This window comes from Convolutriloba macropyga, chromosome 2 (genome assembly GCF_964194025.1).
Source record: "Convolutriloba macropyga chromosome 2, txConMacr16.3, whole genome shotgun sequence".
In the NCBI taxonomy this organism is placed as follows: Eukaryota; Metazoa; Xenacoelomorpha; order Acoela; family Convolutidae; genus Convolutriloba; species Convolutriloba macropyga.
In genome coordinates, this window is record NC_134469.1 from 54,120,233 (window position 1) to 54,142,683 (window position 22,451).

Consider the following 22,451-nt stretch of genomic DNA (forward strand, 5'->3'; position numbering starts at 1 on the left):
TTGGATAGTAAATAAATTGGTTCCTTATGCACGCCTCAGCATTTATTGCTGCAGTTCAAAACTGTTGAACCTGAAATTATTTTGGAGGTCATCGAAACCGCCTTCTGAAGTCGTTAGAAATGCTGGCTGTTATTACGATCCTATTTTCAGCTCTACTTATGGAGTTGTTTAGTTCTGTGTTTGCTTGTTTAGTGATACAATCCGATGATACTTGGCCCTCGGCAACCGAAAAAGAAGAGCGTTTCAAGATTGAAGATGCTGCGTAAGTAATTGTTCCGACCCCCACTTTAGTGGGGAGGGAGGAACTATATACTCAACTGGGTTTTTTTTGTTCAGACAATTTTGGTCGATCGATGTATTCATCGTAGAGAGTTATGGGTGGTATCAGTAGAAAGCACGTACATCCTAGAATATGGAATTAAAAGAACATGTAAAATTAAAAGAATATGAATATTGGACAGTTTTTATTCACTTTTTTCGTAATTTTTGCTAAAATTCGGCTCAATTTTGGTAATATGTTAAAATTTTTAATGATACTGTGTTTTTGTTTTCGTTTAAGGTAGAAGAACGTTGCTGACTTGTTTTTTGAAGTCTTTTCGGCTAGAATTTTTGGTAAAGTTTTCAATTTTCGATTTTTTTTTTCATCAAAAGTGGCAAAAAATATGCTTTTTTGTCCACTTTGTTAATGTTTGCCCAACGTACAGACCAAGAAACCGCTTACATAGACTCCGTAACCTCCAACAGATTGCCAGTCGAAATTAGGCGCCCTGAAAAAGTCTTCTAGAATTAAAATTTCGCCGTTTTTTGCAAATTTAACTCACTGATTATACAAAAAGCATCATTGTATTTTTGATTTTCGAAATATTTAACTCACCGAGTGATCTACTTCACAAACACTTAGAACAATTGCGTAGTGTTTTGGGTGCCGGCAAAATCAGGGATAGGTTTGATATCATGTTTTTACAATCACAAATTTTTAATTTTTTTGGGCGCTGCTTTTCAAAATATTTTGCTCCATTGTTTTTTTAATGTTAATTACTGACAAAATTTTCAAATCACGGCTCAATTAAAGACAGCTCCCATTTACGTGACAAATAGGCCGAATGTACATATAGTTTGTTTTCGAGAAAACCTATCGGATTTTATGGTTTGAGGAACAGTTTTAGTAAACTTTATGTCAACTCTTGTTTTGCCTTCAATTATTGTTCTTTCTGCAGTCTCCTTGCTCATTATCACCAATCAAAATTCCATATGGCTTCTTCAAGATGTTTAAGTGAACTTATACAATGCATTCGGTTGTTATGTAATGTCTCTTATGACATCGAATATATTTTTTTAAAGTAAATTTAAGTTTTTTGAATGTCGATTTTTTTATCTCATTTCTGTCATTTTTAGCTTAATCTTGGTAAGTACATCTTAATTTTTTTTCATAAAAGACACAAAATTTTCTTTGTGGTGGTTGTTATAAAATAACGACTTCTTGCTTTTTGTACTACCAGTTTTCATAAAAATTTTTTATGATTTTTGTGCATAATTGCTCATTTTTGCAGTTTTTTTCTTTCTTTGTTTAATTGTCACATTACTCAAAAGTCCCATCGGAAAAAGTGCTTAAATTACGCAATTGAACATTTTTAATGGTTTTTTAACTTATGCTTTGAAGGGCTGCGACTCCGTTCTCTCAGAATTTGTTATTTTTTTTTAGAAATTTGTCCTGTTTTTAATGTTATTTTTTGTTGTCATATGCCTTATATTGGTAATAAAAGGTCTCAATGGCCACCTTTACAAATATTAATGAACACCATGACTAATATCGGTATATAGCTAATGGTTTTAATTACTTTCAAATAATTTTCTAAAAAATTAAAACTATTCTTCAACTTAACCCTTTTGTTCTGGTTTTCCTATCTTTTTTTAATTTTACAATTTCACATCGTTTTTCGTAACTTAGATTCGTTATTGAGAGATCTCGTTAATTTTTTGTTGATCCAAACAAAGTTTGTTAAACGTTTTGACTGGTGTCTTTAGTGTTTAGTCAATTGGTTTCAGAAGAATTTTGTGAGTTTTAGATACTTTTTAATGTTCGTCTTTTGTTGTCATTTTGAAATAGTCAGTTCACTAAAGACTTTATGATATTCAATGGAGATTGAAATAAAGATTCAAAATTCTCGAGGTTATGTCTTATAATTTTAATGGCCTCAACACTGTGGTTTCGTAAAATTTTTTGAATTTTTTTTAGTTATGCTTGAATTTATTTTTATTCTATAGTCTTGTGACTTAGGCTCAATAATAGCTGGCGCAATTAGTTTTGTATGCCCTTGCAAAATAAAATGTCGGTTCTTTAAATTGACAGCTTATGTTTATTATGAATTTTGAAAATATTTGTTTAAAAAAGGCAATGGACCTTGAGCTTTGTCAATGATTATGTTTGTTAATTTGTAGCTTTGTTTTTCTAAAGACAAATCACATACCTTGTGTAGTGAACTACAATTTGCTCTTGCAACTGTTGTATGGTCTTTGTTCAAATGGTCTTTGTTCTTGGTACTACGAGTTTTCTTAAAATATCCGTGATTCTTGCATGTTTGCCCATTTTTTTATATTCTGTTTTCTTTTCACAGTATCAAAATAATGACCGGTTCTGTTGCCATTAAAAAAAACTAAAAAAAAGTTCTTAGTGAGCAGTTTAATGTTTAATTGGCTGTGACACCGTTTTCGTGCAAATTCTGTTTTTTTATTTTGCCTGTATTTGTTCTTTTTGTAGTCGTATGACATATCCTGGATAATGAAAATTCTCAATCACTTTCTATGAAAGTATAAATGAGTCTCTCATTGATATTAGTTGATACATATTGTTTTTAATCAATTTGATAATAACTTTTTCAAATTTTTTACAAACCTTTTTTTAAACTTTGAACCTTTTGCTCTTTTCTTGTCGACTTGAGGAAATTCATGTCGCATTGAGGTAAAGTACCTTATTTTTTTTCAAATGAAGTACAGGTTTTATTTTTCCTTAGTATAGGTTTTCTCTGATGCCATTTTGATTTGGTAATTTGTTGTTTTGAAAATAGACACCGAGTTTTGGTCGCAATTAATATTTGTAAATAATTGAATTTTGTCGCTGTCTTTTCTGGTAGTCACGTTAATGGCAGGTGTCATCTGTCCTCTAAGGTATGTTGTTTTATTCCTTTCACGATTTGTTGAACGATATAATAATTTTTATATTTCTTCCTCATTTGGTAGACAATTAAGTGAAACATGTTGATGAGCGGGGTCGGAACTTTATGTGCGAACGCACATTACCGAGCCTCCTTGTTTTGTTTGATTTTTTGAGCATTTATTCCTTCCAACATGACAACTTTGCGGCACTGAACCATTCGTGATATTTTAGAGTTATGCGCTGCTCTTTGAAAGATGGACAACTACCCGTAGACAATTACACCCACTTGAAAGGAATTGTTTTGTATGTAAGTAGTGCACTCAAAAAATTTTGAAATCCAAAATTTAAATATTTGATAGTAAAACATAAAGAACGAGTTAAAAATGAGTAAATTCTGTTATCTAAGGAAAAATGAAATTTTTGTTTTAGGACGACTTCAATAATGAGGTTGTGTCAATCGAAATTAACAAATTGAACGCGAAGTGCCACTTGAGCAATGGCAGTGAAATTGAAACGCCTTTCATTGTCATGCAAATTGGTCCTGTAAATTTGACGGAGGAGAGCAGGTTACCTTGTGATGACGCTCCAGTGAAGATTTATCCGTTTCAATGGGGCCGCTTTGCCGTCGAGTGTTACGCTAAGCTTATTGAGTCGCTTGAAAAAGATCAGAAGATGAAAAGATATTCTCCTGAGAATCTGACAGGGCAGGGAATGACTGCTTCTAAGATTGCGACGATTGTTTGTTCTGCAAAGTTCAAACAGGTGAGTGTGGTTTTGGATTCAAAAGACTGTCAAAAGAGTTTTATCTTGCTTGCTGATGAAATTGACTGGTTGATGAATATGGTTATTTTACAGATTTGCATGCCTTTAAGATCTGTTTGGCTGTACGTCAAAAGATGTAGTGTTATTAGATAGTTGAGTAAATTGGCAATTATTGTCATATACTGCTTTAAATTATGTTCATTAGATTCGGCCTCGTTTTAATCCATTAATAACCGATTAAGGAAAAAGGTGTAGTCCAATATACCCTGGCCGTCAGCAAAAGGAAACGTCTACAGCACTCGTTGAGCCCAGTTTTTACTTCCACCGGGAACTCAGTTCATTTGGCTTCTAATGTTTTCCCTGTATATTGAACATATAATTATAATAAATTTGTTTTCAATACAAGACAAATTATCTTCAGTTAAAATTATTATATTGTTGAAAAGCGGGGTACGGAACGAATGCTAGGAAGCAATTATGCCTATTGGAGCACAGTTGCACAGCTATTCATATTCAGTTTCCGTATAGGGTAATCATTGAGTTAACTATTATGAACTTATCCTACGACTAAAAGACTTAGGTTTGATAAACCAATATTGTTACCCTAATTATCTTTGTTTAATTTCAAGAAAAAGAACGGTTGTTCACATTGATCATTCTACCAAACCTAGTTTCCAAAAAACTCTGAATCAATTAAACACTTGTCTAGGAAGGATTGTAGTTGTATACGTGTATCTCGAGTATTGACAGAATTTTTTCTTCGGCAGTTACAAACTTCTTTTTTTTGGGAACCCAAAAACTATTCTAGGAAGAAAGTGTTGTTGTTGCTGCAATATTTCAATCACAAATGTTTTTGCTGTACTAATAACGAGAATTCCGTATTGATTTTTTTCGGTTGCCATTATTGCTGATAATTTTTTGAAGTAAATTCCGTTGCAGATATTCGTTTTGTACGTAGTCTGTTCTCTTGAAATGTAAATTTGTTATCAATTTTATCCTCAAGATATTTAACACTATTGCTATCCCCAACTCGTTCCCTGTTCTAATTAGTTCTTCTGTCTAATGAATTGTTGGGTCCTAACAGAAACCGTTATTTTATATAAGTTGTGAGTTTGTTACATTCCAATACATTGAAAAATTACATAGAGATCTTCCAAATATATTTGTGTCATTTTCGTTTGGTACAGTTTTATTATTCTGTGCTATTTCTACGATTTTGCGTATACATATTAGGAGAAAAAGTGGTCCAGATTTTGCATAGTTTTCATTTTGACAGAAGTTTTCCATGCATCGTTATTGCGACACTTCTGTGAAGTCTTTAGTGTTACCAATATACAAAAATATGATTCCTGGAAAAGAATAATTACCCACATCCCTTCAAGTCAACCTTGTACATATAATCGAATAGCTTGAGATATGCGATGTAGTTTCAATATCATTAGATCAAACATTTTTCTCAAAATGATGGAATATGCGTGAGACCCTACTGATTTGGGAATTTATATCGTATAAGAACAGATAAAAGGTCTTACAAATCTTTGTCAGGCGACGCATAATCTGTTAAAGTGATGATAAGATACAGTAAAAAAATGATTTTACTCGATAAGAATTCTCGAATCATTGGGGAAGGCAAACATTCTAGAAATTTTCTCTGACTTTTCATTTACGAAACGTAAAAGAGTGACGGAACATTTACGAAACGTAAAAGAATTGATAGCTCTCATAACTTTAAGTTTTTGATCGCTAAAATGATATTTTGTATGTGTAGGTTATTCTTATGAATGACAAGACTTTGACACCAATTCCGGAGGTCAAAGATCTGCTTCAAGTACTCTACAAGGAGGCCAACGGTAGTTTGGACGATTTGAGAGAAAGTTTCTCTCTTGGCAGCTGTAAACGTGAAACAATCTGCGAAGCGTTGGGCTATTTGAAGCAACTAAAATTTGCGCTAAGAAAAGATAATGCGGACGTTGGAGTTTCGAGCCAGAAAGATATGAAAGTGTCGACTTTGTCGAAGAAGTTCTTCGAGTGTATCCCACACAGCAAAACATTCGTTCTCGATCTAAAAGGAGTGGCGCAGAAGATGGACATGTGTCAGGTTAATAATCTTCAATCTGTTCCATTCCCCCACTGCCGCTCGCCCTTTAATGATATGAAAACAATACAAAGACTTGGTAGAAAATTACAACTATTACCTTTCATTTTCAAGTAAATTTCTATTAAACTAAGCTCAACGTGGCAGTATACTGAGGCCAAAGTAAAAGTTGTGGATCTACACAAAGTGGTAAAGTCTTTTTTAGAATGAATAAAGGTTTTATAATTCAATATCAAGTAGAGATTATTCATCATTGCTGGGCCCTTTTTCAACAGGTGATACTGGATATGCTGACAATTGGAGAAAGTACAAACTGGAACCCGAAACCGCCAATCGATACCATGTACCACGCATTGGGTGCCCGTCTCACGCCAGTTCAATGGTCGGATCTCACGGAACTGGTCAATCTTTTGTCCATTTTGGATGGGTCTGTTGAGATTCAACAAGTTTTCGAGGTTTTGAAACTGGGAGAGGTGACGTCATTTAAGTCTTCTGTGGGAAATGTTCGAACTTTGCTACACGGCACGTCGTCAACAAACATGATTGGAGTGTTAGCCAGGTATGAGGTAATCAATCACTCCAGTTTTTGTAAAAGCCGGACCGAGTTGTAAGATTGCCCAAATTTAGATAACCGAAGTTTTCTGTTTGTAGAGTTTGTACCCGCGAATGATTTTCAGACATTTTTTTCTGATTACCCTGAAATGATGAAACATGAAGATCTCTCGACAAAATCCATGGTGGTAGAAAATGATTATTAATTGCTCTCAAACGAAGTTTTTAGAAATTCTATTAGTCCTGTAGTCTTTTTTTATTCGAGAGACCGATTTTCTGTCTGACCCATTTGACTTTTCGTCTTCAAAAATGTGATAACTGGCAACGCCTGGAGGGCATTAAGTTCTCTTAGAGCCTTATGCCTCACCAGTCTCTAAGAATGAGATTAACCAAAACTGTTTTCAGAAAAATTTATGGTGTGAAGGGCGGTTCTTAATATTTAAAGCTGTTGACTCACCTCAGTCAGACCTCCCAACCCTACCCCCCCCCCCCCCGCATCGCTTGACCCCCCCCCCCCCACTCCGCTCACCCCCCCCCCCAGCACTAGCATCTAAACACCTGCTAGGTACCGAAGCCAATCGCTCGTCAGTGGTTTCAGAGCAATTCACATTACGTTTGTCAGTTATTTTTCAACTATTAGTGTAGATGAAATATGCAATCAAATGTGTTTTTTTGCTTAACTGATCTTTGGAGCTCGTGAATAATGCTGTAGAAAGTTCACGCTTTAAATATACAGAGCAGTTGAAGAAAAGCGATTATATCTCTGCCCGATAGGAAAATCAAAAACATTAAATGATGGTGGTGCAGCAGCAGTCTAATTATTCAAAAAAAAATTATAAGGAATGAGAAAAAATTTAAAGGCTGCGCTTGGCTTTAATTTCTATTGTTTGTGAACTTCAGGGGATTGCTGCTACCTAACGTGGTCACTGATGAGTATGGAGTACCATTGACAGACATTGGAAAATTGGGAAGTGGCATTTACTTCTCAGACGAGTTGTCGACAAGTCTTAAGTATACATCAGCTGCTATGAACGGCCGGAGGTACCTAATGGTATGTGATGTTGCATGTGGCAAAGAATATGAGACCTCTCAGTTGATGACAGGAATCACAGAACCTCCAAAGGGATTCGACTCAGTTGTGACCAATGAGGAATCTGCTTTTTTTGAAAGAGATAGAGAAATTGTCGTGTACAGTCCAAATCAGGTCAGACTGAAGTATTTGGTGGTTTTAAAAGTGAAGGGAGACATGGAGGATACAGGGCTCAGTTTCTCCCAAAATTTGTTGAGTGAAGAGACAGGTCAATTGGATGAAGTGACTGCCAAGGACAGAGTTGATATAGAGTCTGGTTTGTGCATTCTGTTTCCGCCATTGGTCTTTGCGAAGTTAATGCTATAAGGTCTAACAATATGTTAGTTGGTTGTTCGATATCTTACATAACTTCCTATTCAAAGGGTTGTTTCATTTGCTATTAAAGAGTAAATTTTTGAGTATAAATATTATAAGATGAACGGAGGTAAGGGGTGAGTGAATAGAAGTAAAGCACAACTTGGTAAAGTCGTGAAGATGAGTGTTGAAAAATTTTCAGAGTAATTTTAAATCTTTTCGAATCTTCTCTAATTGCATTTTGGAAAGTTGAAGACTTCATACGGTAGAACATAACTGCTGCTTTTTAGAGAAATGCTCATAATAAGAAAAATAATGGGAGAATTCAGTTGCAAGTTGTTTGTTCAGGACTTGAAAAACTGAAGTCATTGAAACCTCCTGAACCAGAATCTGGGCTGCTGCCAGAGAAGGGATCCAGGGAATCGGTGCCTCTGCAGGCTGTTCATGTACGAGGGAAGATTGTCGACCTTGCAGCACAAGTTGTGGTTCTTCAGACTTATAAAAACGCCAATGAAAACGAATCTATAGAGGCAAAATATGTGTTCCCCTTGGATGAATTCTGCAGTGTTGTCGGCTTCGAGGCTTTCATTAATGGCAAACACATCGTAGGCGAAGTGAAAGAGAAAGAAACAGCGAGGAAGGAATACAAGAAGGCCATATCTCAAGGTCACGGGGCTTATCTCATGGAGGAAGATAAAGAGACGCCAAATGTCTTCTCGGTTGCAGTTGGAAATCTGCCTCCCAAAGCGACTGTAGTGATCAAGATCACTTACGTGACCGAATTGCAGGTTGAAGGATCGGATCTCAAATTCTCGATTCCCGGGGCTGTAGCTCCGTGGAATGTGAAGAATGCCAAAAATGATGATCTCCAATCAACGGTCAAATCAGTGCTTCTGAATGACGATGCCTTAAATTGCAATGAGGGGGGTAGCTCTTCAAGTTTTCTGAGACACAACTTCTCTCTTCAGTTGAATCTGGAAATGCCGTTCAAAATCGTTTCTCTCAAGTCACAAACTCATAAGCACTTGAAGACTAAGGTATGCTTTCCAGTAAATGTGCCGCTGTTTCTAGTAAAACGAAAATTGAATTACTCGTTGTTATATAGTCTCAGGACTGACATTTTCATTTCACACAGTAGCATTTTAAACGAGTTTTTAACTTGTGTAAATTGAGAGCAAGGGTAGATTTATAATAAAACAAGACTGATACTTGATGTCTTGATTTTAAATTTTAGCGAACTGAGACCATGGCAGTGTGCGAACTTCCCAACGGAACCTCAGATGGCACAGATGCATCCTCTATCAGCAGAGAAGGATTCGATCTTCTGATTGGTCTTAATGAAATACACAAACCTCGTATGTGGGTTGAAAAACTACCCCTGAAACCCGAGGAGCAGGCGACCATGTTGACTTTCTATCCTGAATTCCAAAGTAATTCTAATCTGTTCCAACATAAACAGCAAGTTCTGATTTTGGTGGATTTGTCCAATTCTATGAAGCACGATGAAGCATATATGGCAGCTATTCAACTGGCCTGCTTGACATTGTGGACTCTTTCAACAGAATATCTGTTCAACGTCATAACATTTGGATCTGATTTTGAAGAGCTCTTTCATAAGAGTGCACCTAATACTGAAGAGAATCGTAACAAAGCAATCCAGTTTCTGACTGAGAAAGCAGAAAATTTTAAACCCATGGGATCTACAGACCCGAGCAAGCCTATTGACATTATGTGGGAGCTGTTTAATCATAATCTCAAAAGATACGCTGAAAAGAGAAAATCACAGGCCTTGAAAACAACGTTGCTTCTTTTGAGCGATGGACATATTTCGCAGCCCACTCAAAGTAACATTTCAGCCATATTTGAAGAGAACTCTTCAGATCTGAATTTTCGCCTGTTTGCTAACGGAGTTTCCTCTTCATGCGATAAGCACACATTACGTCTTTTATGTGACAAAGGTGCTGGATTTTTTGAGTTCTTTGATTCATCGACAAAGTCATCATGGATGAAGAAGGTTAAAAGCCAAATTGAAAAATTTTCACAGCATGTTTTAACGAATGTGTCCGTTAAATGGGTTTTACACGAAGATAAAGACGATGCCAGTTTGTTCGAAATTTCAAATCCCAACCGTATAATTCAGGCACCAGCCAATTTGACAGCTCTTTTTGACGGGCAACGTGTAGTTGTATATGGCTTTGTGCCCTTCTGCCAAGAGGCGATATTGGAAGCGGAATTGAACGGACAGAAAGTGTCTACATCAGTATCAACTTCAGACCATATGACCACTGAAGGCAAATTGGTGCATCAATTAGCCGCACGTGCAGTTATCCGAGACTGGGAGTCGAACGCTATGTTACACTCGGACAAAGCCACTCACGAGTTTGCAAAAGCCGAAATGAAGAAAACAATCATTCAGCTAAGTCTTAGACATCAAGTTGTGACCCAATTCACAAGTTTTGTGGCAATTGAAAAGCGAACTGAGGTACGTGGCTGTTTATTCGCGATTACTAGGTCGAATTGATTAAGAAGCTCATAAACTCGCATTCAGTTGTTTGCCACAGTTAGCTTTTTACTTTTTCGATGTTGTGCATAGCCATATTATTATTATTTCGATCCACTTTAGTGGGGGAGGAGCTCTGTGCTCAACTAGTTTTTTTTGTTCAGTCAACTTTCGCCGATCGATGTTTTCATTGTAGAGTTGTGAGTGGCATCATTAAAAACTTGTTCAGCGTAGAATATCAAATTGAAAAAATAGCTTTTTCAATTTTGCTTTTTCCGAGGAGTTACGGAGGTTTAAAATTTTGTGAATCTTAGCCTCACTTCCGTTGTTTTCACTTTTTTCGTAATTTTCGCTGGAATTTTGATCAAGTTTGATTGGTTTTTTGTTTAAAAACTGTCTTATTGTTTTTAGGTTTAATGATTACAGAGAGCTGCTGAATTGTTTGAACTGACTCTTGGGGTAAAATTTTGGCTCAATTTTTTGAAAGTTCATCAGTTCTTTTTTCATTTTATCGATAAATGGCACCAAATGACAACAAATAACCCACTTGTCCATTTTGACCGGTAGTACAGATATAATAATTGCTGACACAATGTCTGTTTAATCAGATGAGGGCTATTTCTACTTCCGGTTCCTATTGTGGAAAGTATTGTAAAACAAAACATTTGGTGCCATTTCGTAAAAAATGTTAAAAAAATGAATCAATATTTATCAAACAAGCATCAAATATTTTTATATATTAGAATTTTCGGTCGGCAAAATATTTTTTACGCAACTATTTGGAACATTTAAGTTTTTCCATTAGCCGAGCAGCAATAGCAAGAATTGAAAAAGGGTTGGGATTGTATTTTGGCTTTGTCCGTTCTAGAAATCTTTCGGCATTTCTTTATTCCAATTGCAGTCAAGTTTGTTTTCATGTAGAGTTTCAATAAATAATATTTGACATTTCAATTTGGGACCAAAATATCTTATGTTTTCCAAGTAAATCTCATGGCTTTTATGGCTCCGACGAAGTGTTTAATGGCTGCTCGCGTTTTGCCAGCTTTTGTTCTTTTTGTAGTCTTGTGACAGTCCAATAAATCTATAGTCTGATTCGCTAACTGTGGAGCTATTAGTGAGGCGGTTCTTTTTCAGTTGATACCTTATGGTTTTTCGCCATTTTAACTCGATAGTTATCCGAAAGTTTTCTTTTATTTTTGATGTTTTGGCAAATATTTTGTTGCTCAAATTACCTTTTTTTGATAACAGTTGGAACCATTGCTTGACGAGCAGCAATAGCAAGAATTGCTTTGGTATATTTATAGACTTTTTCTGTCCAAATTTTTTTTGGATTGTAATGGGGCGCTGTTATTTTTTAATAATTTTTTGTCTCTGTTTATTACACAGAAGCTTGATTTCAAATCGCATGTCAATCATTTACAGATCATTTTTACACGCAGAGGAAGGCGAAAGAACTGACATTATAATTTTACTGACAAGTTTATGGTTGTTTTTTTTCAGGACTGTTTGCCTTAAGTTGTTAGTGAAACTTAGAGTTCTGCTTTTATTTATTGTAATTTTCCAGTCTTTGGGCATTTGCCTTTACAAATTACTTTTTATAGAGTTTTTTGTTGAAAGCTTACGATTGTTTTGACTTTTTGAAACATTTGTTTTCAGGAAAGTTATTGGTTTAATGAAACGTGCAACCTTTTTCTAAGTATTTTTGGTCTCAGCAAAAAGAGGTTGCATACTGTTTCAAGTGAGTTAGAGTTTTGTCTTTTTTACTTGTTTATTTTATAAATAGTTGTTTTTTTGCATAGATACTACAAGTTTCCATGACTTTTTGTATTTTTGGAACATTTCCAGTTTTGAAATTTTTTTGCTGTCTGGTCTTATTATAACATTAATTACACCTTATGACAAGTCCTATATCACATTGATGACGTCGAGAGGGGAAGTTGATTATACCTAATGTTTTCAGTTAACAGATTATATAACAGCTTCGACACCGTTTTCCGCAAGACTTTTTGGTGTTTGCCTGTATCTGTTCTTTTTGTTTCCGTATGACATTCTGGATAATAGCAGACCTCAGTGGCTTCGTACGGCGGCATAAAGGTAGATTTTTTTTATTTCAGTTGATAGCTAATTGTTTTTCATGACTGTGAAAATAATTGTTTTCGAAAAGTATTTACGTATTATTTAGCATTACTTTTTGTTATTTCTACTGGATATTTATTCTCAGTAAAGAAAGGTCTCATATCTTTTCTGTTGAAATGCAAGTTAATTTATTTAGCTTAGTATCTACCAGTTTTTTAAACGTTGTTTTCAAGTTTGTTTTAAACGAAAATAGAGAAACATTTAGATTTGTTCGTAAAAAATGCTTGTTTTTTATTTTGTTTTTTTTTGTCTCTTCTATTCTCATTTTTGGCACGTACTGTAATAAGGTATTATTTAATTTGTTTAGTGGTTTGAGCTGATACCAATTTTTTTAAAATGGATACCGCAATTATTTTCGAATAATCATTGATTTTTTTGAAACTTTTCTATCTCTTCCCATTTGGTAGACAATTAAGTCAAAAATGTGGTTGAGAGTGGTCGGATTATTATATGCGAACGCACACTATCGAGCTTCCTTGTCCACCAGGAACAATAAATTTCATGTTTAAATAATTGAACCGATTTTTGATTCTCGGTACTTCTCTTATGGATGAAAATAAGACTTTTTTGTCTCTGAAGAAGATGAGTGAATATTTGCAAAAAACATGCATCTATGTTTTTGCATTGCTATATCCAATTTCTATTTTTTGTGGCACTCTACAATATTAAAAGAGTGTTCTCTCAATATTTTGAAGTATTCGGTTCGGCTATCGTGCAAAAAACGTCTTTTACAGAAAACAAGTTTTTGGGATTTTTTTTCCGCAAGCGTACGAGAAGGAACAGTGTGACACAAAACGCAGACTTCAGGAAATCCGAGAAATTTTCCGAGAAAGAGGCTGGTAGTTAAGCAACCAAAAACAAAGAAAATAAATAAGGGAAATTTCACAAATGATTTTAAGTTTCTAGCATTTTGTTTATGCCGCTCGCGACAACCAAAAACTAAGAAAGTTTCCAGCCTCCTTTCAAAGTACTCTACATTTCCGAAGTTTGTCAGAGTAGAAGTGGGTACATATACAAATTGCTGAAAACCCGCGGCTAACTTTTTTTGTCCAGCCATAACTGAAAACTTTACGCATTCTTAAAAAATAGCCGCACAATTAGAAATCCTAAGTTTTGCATTCGAATTAAGTGCATTATTCGGATCCAAGAAGGAATTGAAAAGTATAAATTTTATCATTTTAACCTCTTCTCTTTCGCTCTCTCTCTCTCTCTCTCTCTCTCTCTCTCTCTCTCTCTCTCTTTCTCTTCTCTTTCTCTCTCTCCACCACAGATCTTTTGCTTTTTGTTAAAAACTGCTCTACTTAGGATCCTTCAGAAATTATGGAGATGTCTGAAGAGGTTTTTGGGTATTGATTAATTGCTCTCAAACGAAGTTTGCAGCAATTATATTAGTCTGGCCAGTCTTTTTTATGCGATTTTTCGTTTGACCGATTTTTGTGTGACCGATTTGACTTTTCGTCCTCAAAAACGGGGTACAGACGCAGCGCCCAACGGGAATTAAGTGCTCTTAGAGCCAGCCTTTCAGATCACTAGTATCCAAGTATTAGATTCACAGAAACTGTTTTGGAGACTTATACTTATGGTGTGAAGCGCGGTTTTTTTTTTACAGTTTTTGGATTTTTGAGCACATTTTGCGCGGTTTTGTTTTCATTTTTTAGTGTTTGTGATAGTGTTTGTTAGCTTACACTTGGAATTGGTCACATATCATAAAACATTTTTAGAATTCTTGTTAAATTATTGTCGGAATTAAATGTGTTTACCGAGATAAAACCGAGCTTTATGTTCTGGAATATTATTAAAAGAAAAGGAAGATTGTGTCGTTTTGGCGTTTTCTCAAGTGAAGGGTTGGATATTTTTTTCAGAAGTGTCAGTGGTTAGTTTTCAATAAATTTAATAGATAAGGATGAAAACTGGTGTTCGAACAACACAAATTTTGATTTTATCTAAAGATAGAAGAGTGTTGTTGGTCCAATTTTTGGCTAAATTGACCTCATTTAGTGTTGGAGCAGGGATCTTGTGCTCATTATGTATTAGTTTGATAAAATTGATTGGTTGATGCTTGTTGTGCTATTAGGGAGAAGAAGTGAACCTCGACACTTCATTTGTCCATAAGATCATCAATGACGAAGATGTGGATTTGCTCAAGTATGTTGGATGGGAAAATGAAATCATCATCAAGGTATGTGCTATTTTAATTTTATTAATTATAAGATTTTAAATTAGCTTTCTGCAGATTGACAGACTGAGTAAGCAGTAATGACTGCAATGTTTGTTATGGTAATCTGATAATGGTTGTCCATCTTTTCAGACACCCCAAGAGAATTTTGAGGAGCTGCTGAAACGTGGAATGAGCGAGAAGACCTATTCCGTACTTGAGGCAACTGCCACATTCAAGTCTGCTCATGCTATTATGATAGAACATGCCGATTCTCTACCAGCTGTACAGCTAATTGAAGTAAGTATCAGAAGAATTTTCTGAAGCTATCTTGCTGTGAAGGCTAATGGTGAGCGGTTAATGCTATGGAGAAACGGCCAAGTTTTTAAGCAAGACTTAGTTCAAGACATAGTTTTGGAAGACTCTTTCTGGATAGTGATCTCTGGTACGGTCAAAAATTCACGCACAGCAAAAATTGAACCTTTCTCAGATCTTTTTTCATACTCTGAACTAAAAGATGAACTTTTGAAACATCTAAATACTTCAGTAATGTGGAATTACATTATAGTTATCTCCTTGCTAGACAAATTATATCAGTTTTCAGTACTGTGCAAATGACCCAAATTCCCATTCAAACTTTTTTTGCTGCTGTTCTTGGAAAACTTGAGTTAGACAGAATGCTGACTCACGAGAGCCTGATTTTCGGCAGACGTACTCTAAAAGACGCTATTTTGATTTTTTCGAATATAAATAATGTTAATAGCTGCGATAGGGATTTTGAGATTTTTAACGACTCGACGAGGTTTATTATTTTTCTTAAGGTGTTTTTTGTCCAGTTGATGTTTCTTCTAAGCTGTTTTTTGTCCAGTTGATGTTGCTGTCCTGTTTGTGTGTTTGTCCTGTGTTGTCTTTTGTTGTTGTTGTTTCGCTGCATTTAGTTTTTTCAAAAAGCTTATTTTTGACCAGGGCTGCATTAATATGATACCCCCTGTATTTGACAATACGTATTCTTTTCGTTACCACAGGTGGTAAAATTTGCAGCAAATAATCTAGTTAACTTTAGAAAGGAAATAAACGATTGTATGGAGACAAAATATTGTTTTATGTAATGACGGTTAGTGATGTTGTTGTTCGGGAATGCCGAGTATTCGAGTCGAATCCGGATTTTTTTGGCTGTTTTTTTTTTACCGGAAGCCTTATTTGCTCAAAGGGTGCTTTGAGCTAAACGCGAGAAAAAAAATTGCCGCGTGAACTATTTTAAGCTAGAGAAGTTTTTCTATCTTGCGCTGCGTTCATTGTATGCATGTGTGACTTTGAAAAGTGTTTTTGAGAGAATGGAGCTTATGTCTAACCGTTTTTGTCCATTTGGCTTACTTTTTTCTTGTAGTTTAATTTGTTTGTTCAGATAATTTTTGATCAATGCTGCTTTAACATGTAACCCTCTGAATTTGATACCAAAATTTTGTTCTCACAACCTGATAATGCACTGATTCTTTTTACGTGCTAAATTAGAACATATTTTGCGTCAAATTTTGGCTTCTTTTCGTTAATTTCTTTATTTTTAAATCTTTGAGTAGACAAATCAGTGTATATGGCAACGTCTCAATGATAATTGTTACATTGAACGTTTCTTTACAGCGTGAAGTATTTTTTGTTTACAAAATTGTTCACATACTCAGCCTATTTTGGTGGCTTGTGTCTACTTTGTGTCTTAGTGTTTTGTTTGTATCCTGGTTTTAATTGCGAGAAGGTCTTTTTGTGCTTTGTTTTGTTTTGTTTTCCGGCGCTTCGAATTGCCTCCGCATTTCTTCCAGGAATGGTCTGTATTTCGTTGTCAAAGTTTTCGTTACGAGCATATGATCTCACACGCTTTAAATCTGCTTTTTTGTTCATCAATCTGTTCAATTTTGACTGAATTGCGCGTGTGATATCACTTTATATGGAGCGAAATCTTCTGTTCATTTGCTTTATTGTTTTTTGTCACGCGTGACTTACCTCACTCTCAAAAATTATTCTTTCAAATTGATTTTTGCTTCCTATAATCGAAGGAGATACAGTCACGTCAGTATATTTCACTCTAATTGAAGATTAATTGATGGCAGCTAATAGAAACAACACATAGCTTATACACCTAGTCTTATTTACTTAAAATTTTAGATCTCGGCAGTTAGATTAAAGACTGATATTTCTTCTTCGTTCTCATGTTTTTAGTAGTGTTTTTGAGACTGCATGTTTACAAAGCTATCGCAGCAAGTCTCTGGCAATCTGCCAGCTAGAATATTTTAGCCATTTTTAGGCGCTTTTTTTAGTTATTCGTTTTAAGACGAGTTTTGGTACTCTAACATTTTTTTTCATAAAGTGGAAATAAGTTTGTTCAAGACTTGGGCCTCTTTCTTTCTGAGCATTGACTTCTATTTAAGAGTTGGTATGTTTAGAATGCTGGACTTGAACAGTAACGTAGATACAAATGTTTAGTAATGAGGAATTTCTGGTAAAATTGAAGTTCAAAAGGTTATTTTGAAATGTTTTTAACAGTCCCATAATAGTACCTCCCATTCCAATTCAACAGTACTTTTGTTTTGGGATTCCTGATTTATGTAGGGTTAGTTAGCACTTTTTATTCTTTAAAGACTCTTCGAATCGTTTGCTAAAATCTAACGGCTGTTTTTTTCTGATGTGATCACACATTTTTTCGATAACTTTTGTTTCAAAACGGAATGAACAGTCAAAGCCCATTAAGCGAGTTTCTTTTGATTTCTTAGCTGGTTTCAGTAGTCTTTCGATGCCCTGAGGTGCTTAGTGCCCTGAAGTTACCTGAGGTGCTTAGTGCCCTGAGAATGCCTGGTTCCAAGGTGAAGGGTCACTTTTTGAAGTTTTGAGCCTCAAATTGTTCAGTTTTTTCCCTCTTCTCGCTTGGTTTGTCTATCATGTGTAAAACCAGTTTTCTTCTCAACTGTAAATATTTTTGTTGGTTTATTATGAATAAATTGGTTTTAATTTGTAATTTTCTATTTTGTGAGCGCAATTGGTCACGGAAGCCTCCTTCGAGCTTGAAGCTGGGTTCTTGGAGCGGTATTTGCCTTACAATGTTGATTCTGAAGATATCAAGACGGAGGGCATTCATCTTCAATGGATTTTTAGTATTTTGCCGATTTAATGTTTTTTTTTGCTGATTTCATGCCTGTCTCTTGTACGCAATCGTAATTGGGAGGGTTGCTCTTCTCGCTTTGAACAAACCATATCTAATATCTATTATCAGTTACATTGATAAACGCAGAACTGCCTTCGTGACTACTCTGTTATTGGTTATGTATCATGTTTTGCATGTTTTTATTGCTCGATTTTTTTGTTTAGTTTGTCGCTTCATACGTCAACATTCTGAAAGACGCCCAGTCAAAAGTTGATGGAGGCTCTTCAGACGCAGAGCTACTAGTATGTGAATGTATCAAGGCATTATCCTCCACCGACAAGCTGAAACCGATATCAGACGAAGCTGTCGACAAATTGAAGTATCTCTATGATACAATAGATAGGTTATTATCATGTGTCACGCACATTGTATCATCTACTCATATTGCGATCTAATCCAGGTGGATTTTTTTCTACCCTCTAATTCTTTTTCCTCTTTAATCTTAAATTGAATTCCGTAGGAAAACTGAGACTTTGCCGTTTTACCAATCAATTTGAGAGATTGGTTCTTAATCGGATCAGAGCAAACTAAAAGGCAAAGTTGATTTAGTACGGAACAACAGGAATTTTGTACGAAAGATTTGCGTGAGTTGTGGTTTACTGTTAGCTCTAGTTAAATCAACGCATCCATTCTTAATACTTAGAGAAATTGAACAGAGGCTGTCAAATGCCCAAATTTTTGGGCATTTGACAGAGCCTAGGCCTATGCCCGAATTTTTTAATAATTTGATTTTTTGAGTTTATTTTTCTTCAAAACATATCGGAAAAGGAAAAACTTTTTGAACAGACATACATTTATTTTACTTGCCTTCATGCCATGCTTCGCTTTCTAGGGCGGCTTCCTCGAAATAAATGATAGCAGTTGGAAAATTTTAATTGTCGTGAAGTGTTAAGGCAGGAGTACTATTGAACGAAGAGTTACACGCAGTACACAAATAGGTTAAATTTGTATAAATCTGTTTCAGACCTGTTGCTCTAAAGACGGTCCAGCCAATGATAGTGAAACTGGACAAAGCTTTGGGCAACTCTTTACTTGATAGAATTAATGTGAGGGTTGTTGAGTTGACTGGAGCAGTGAGTTATTATGACATCACTCAATTCGAAACATGCGGAATTCTCAAAAAACAAATCCAAGAAAAGGTAATTTATTTCTCATTTGCCTCATTTTCATTGCCAGTGAAAATGATGCGTAGTGATGTGAAGTTGGCTTATTCAAGAACGCCTGAATCGAAAGCTGTATTGAAAATCGAACTCTTTTATCTTCACGAATGGCTCGATAGAATGAATTCTTTAAATCTAAAACTACCCCCATTTGTTACATAAGATTAATGCAGACCAACTAGTTTGCTTGTTTTAGAAAGGAATTCCTGCAAGTCAGCAACGGCTGGTTTTTAATGGTCAGCAGCTCCTTGACAACACTGTGCTGACGGAAGCAGGTATCAATGACGGTGACACTATCCATATGGTGCTGCGACTTCGAGGAGGTAGTTATTGAGTTACCGTCTATTATTCATATTTGCGAATATACACACAATCAAAATAGAATATACACTCACTCAAAACACAGAATTGACAATATAAAAACGGCAATAGAATTTTGGCAAATTCAGAAACTCAAATTTTTGTCACAAAAATTCTTACTCTCATAACGTTATAGAAACGAAACACAGAAAAAAAGGGCAAATCAGAAAAATTGATATCATGAAAAAATCCAAAGTTTTTCTGAATGTATGAATTTTTTAACTAGAAGTGATCAATTACGTTATAGAAACGAAACACAGAAATAAGGGGCAAATCAGAAAAATTGATGTCATCAAAAAATCCAAAGTTTTTCTGAATGTAAGCATTTTTGTAACTAGAAGTGATCGTTTACGTTATAGAAACGAAACACAGAAATAAGGGGCAAATCAGAAAAATTGATATCATCAAAAAAAATCCAAAGCTATTCCCCTCTAAATCAAAGTGCCCCGACTGTTGTTCGAAAGCAATTCGTCCGACGTTGATCAGCTTTTAGTTCAAGAATCAGATTTTAGGCTTGCTGAGGGTGGGATGGAGGGAGGAGCTAAATGAATTATAGGAGGGTCATCAGTTTTTCTTCTTTGCTTTCTCTGTTTTTGCTTTGGTTTTTTTCTTTAGGCAAGATTAGTTTAGAAATTATATTGCCCGAATCGAAGACTCGTTCCTGGTATTCTCCCGATTTTAATGCAATTTTCCGCACGACTATTTGTCCTCTTTCGATCTATCATCTGACTTTTTAATTGCTCTTGAACGAAGTTCATTGCAATTATTGTAAACGTGTGTGTCTTTTTTATGCAAATTTTTCGGTGGCATCAAGGTTTGCGCCCATAAAGAAAAATTGATCTAGACTAAAGACCATGAATTAAATTGCTTCGCCTGTCGTTCAAGAGCAATTCTTCCGACATTTGTCGGTTTATGTTCTTTCTCGATTGCTTGGTGATCTGAACATCTTTCTTTCAGAACTCAAAACACTAACATAATTTGCTGAATTCGACTTACAACAGTCAAATCAAAAGTGTCTGCAAGTGCAAGGTATTTTGCATTATCGTTGCTTGTAATTACATAAGATGAAGAGAGCTGATCTTAGCTACGAAATTTATTTGAACTCTCGTTGAAAACTGGAAAATGGTATAAACAGAGTTGAAACTGCAGCGGCATAGTGTCAAAATATTATTAGAAAAATCAATTCGAGTTGTTTTATATTGTAATTGTTTTTGTACATAATTAATTCAATCACTCTGAAAATAAGTAGATCCTTAAGATTTTAGTCGCTCTCAAAGGAAGTATGAAGTAGTTATTTTAGCCCGTTTGGTTACTTTTATTTCTATCTTTTGCGTGATCAGTTTTCCGGCTGATGTTTCATTTTTTTTCTCACGTGGCTTTCTCATTCAAACTTTAAGCCACCAGTTTTGTCAGTTAATTTTTTCTATGCAATTTTGATTTTGTTTCTCAGTTTGGCAGTTTACACAATTTAGTTGCTGGTTTAGCATTTTTACATGTCCTGTAGTCACTGGTGAAATCCTTGGGTTGACGTTTTCTACTTGTTTTACAGGCATTTTGACTTGAATGGTTAAATGACTTTTGACTCGAAAATTGAAGTTGTTGGTAAGAAATTAATTTTCTTTAACCATGTTTGGAATTTTTGCGTTCTTGATTTTTTTGCTTTTCTCTTCCATGTGCTCCTCAGAGGAGTTTCCTTTATTAAACTTTCGAGATGGAATATTTGAATGATTATCATGTATGACGTAATTGATGTCGTATTTTTGCGTCAGTTTCTTTGTTTTTCGATTTGTATTCTGAGTGACAGATGAAGTTTTCGTCCCAATTTAAGAAATGTAGAATTCTAAAGAATGTGTGAGCTCATTTATTGTTTTGTAAGGATTAGTCTTAGTTCTGTTCGTTTTTGAAGTCAATGCATTAGTTGTTTTTGTACATCGGTCACATGTACTTTGCTCTGTACCTTAGTTCTTTTTTACTTGCTTTGGATAGAAGCTATTATTTTTAACATATGTGTCCTTTTCTTATGAAAAATTTTGCAGGATCTAGAACTTTCTTTCAATTTCACTTCTCGGGTGACTTTCACGCTTGAATTTTTTGTTTTTTAGTTACTTGAATTGTGTGTATTCAGAAACTAAGTATGTAGCAAAAGCATGTGCCCCAGTCAAAGGGATTTTCATTTTCACTACAGAAAGCGGTAGTTCAAATACCTGAATCTTTGTAACTGCATTTTTTTAATTACAAATTCAATTTTTGGTATGGGAAGTTGATGCTAGAGGAATGTTTTTGGTAAGACAATTTCTAGATCGATTTCCCTTGCGTAGAGAAAAAAAGTTAAATCAAGATAAGCTGTGTTTTTCCCATTACAGGCCCTCTCAGCATAGTTGTCATTTAGCGTATAACCTCCCTATTACCGTATTTATACCGTTATGTGTGGCTATGGTTTTGTGGTGGACGATAATGAGAAAGACCCGAATAGCTCCTCAAAACTGGAATGATGGATAATTATTTTGCAAGAAAACATGGGCTCAAATATGTGTTATTGAGACACAAACTTACTTGATTGCTTAACTAGTTTCGAAAATGTGCCCCATCTGAGTTTTGAACTACTTTTTTTCATGGAAACATCTGAGTTGGAATAATTGCTGTGTCCTGTACAGCGAACCGCAAATCGGCGTCCTTTATTTCCCTTCATCTAAAGCGGACTATTATCTTCCACCTCCTAAAAAAGAACACCAATAGCCTTTGTAAACAGCCCCTTAGAATCACCCACCAGACGGAAGCAGGTTTCAGTCATAGAATCGAGCACCGCAGGTCGTTAGTCAGTAATGTTTTAAATGATAATCGGCCTATAATTTTTATGAAAGTGATTCGGAATTTTTGTGCCCAAATTTGCATGGCAAACTGTTGAAAAAAAGTGTCCTCTATTCCTCAAATGGTAAATCGCTGATGTTTTTGAGAAACAGTTTTTGGCAGTTGTTTTTTTGATAATATCATTCATATTATCTT

At 35.2% G+C, this 22,451-nt stretch overlaps 2 protein-coding genes across 8 annotated transcripts in view; one reads left to right on the forward strand and one right to left on the reverse strand.

The window, feature by feature from the left end:
* Positions 1 to 22,451, reverse strand: part of LOC142334499 (sorting nexin-12-like) — a 474,196-nt gene that overhangs the window by 420,745 nt on the left and 31,000 nt on the right. The gene's annotated exons all lie outside the window — the stretch shown is intronic.
* Positions 1 to 22,451, forward strand: part of LOC142334498 (uncharacterized) — a 653,384-nt gene that overhangs the window by 403,495 nt on the left and 227,438 nt on the right. For all 7 annotated transcript variants that reach the window (XM_075382580.1, XM_075382581.1, XM_075382583.1 and 4 more), the window contains 13 exons: positions 193 to 262; positions 3,386 to 3,461; positions 3,584 to 3,916; positions 5,685 to 6,014; positions 6,287 to 6,570; positions 7,464 to 7,909; positions 8,296 to 8,984; positions 9,182 to 10,429; positions 14,658 to 14,762; positions 14,892 to 15,038; positions 18,093 to 18,271; positions 18,893 to 19,067; positions 19,285 to 19,411. In XM_075382580.1, the coding sequence (XP_075238695.1) occupies positions 193 to 262; positions 3,386 to 3,461; positions 3,584 to 3,916; positions 5,685 to 6,014; positions 6,287 to 6,570; positions 7,464 to 7,909; positions 8,296 to 8,984; positions 9,182 to 10,429; positions 14,658 to 14,762; positions 14,892 to 15,038; positions 18,093 to 18,271; positions 18,893 to 19,067; positions 19,285 to 19,411 (4,209 nt within the window). The remainder of the gene's footprint in view (positions 1 to 192; positions 263 to 3,385; positions 3,462 to 3,583; positions 3,917 to 5,684; positions 6,015 to 6,286; positions 6,571 to 7,463; positions 7,910 to 8,295; positions 8,985 to 9,181; positions 10,430 to 14,657; positions 14,763 to 14,891; positions 15,039 to 18,092; positions 18,272 to 18,892; positions 19,068 to 19,284; positions 19,412 to 22,451) is intronic.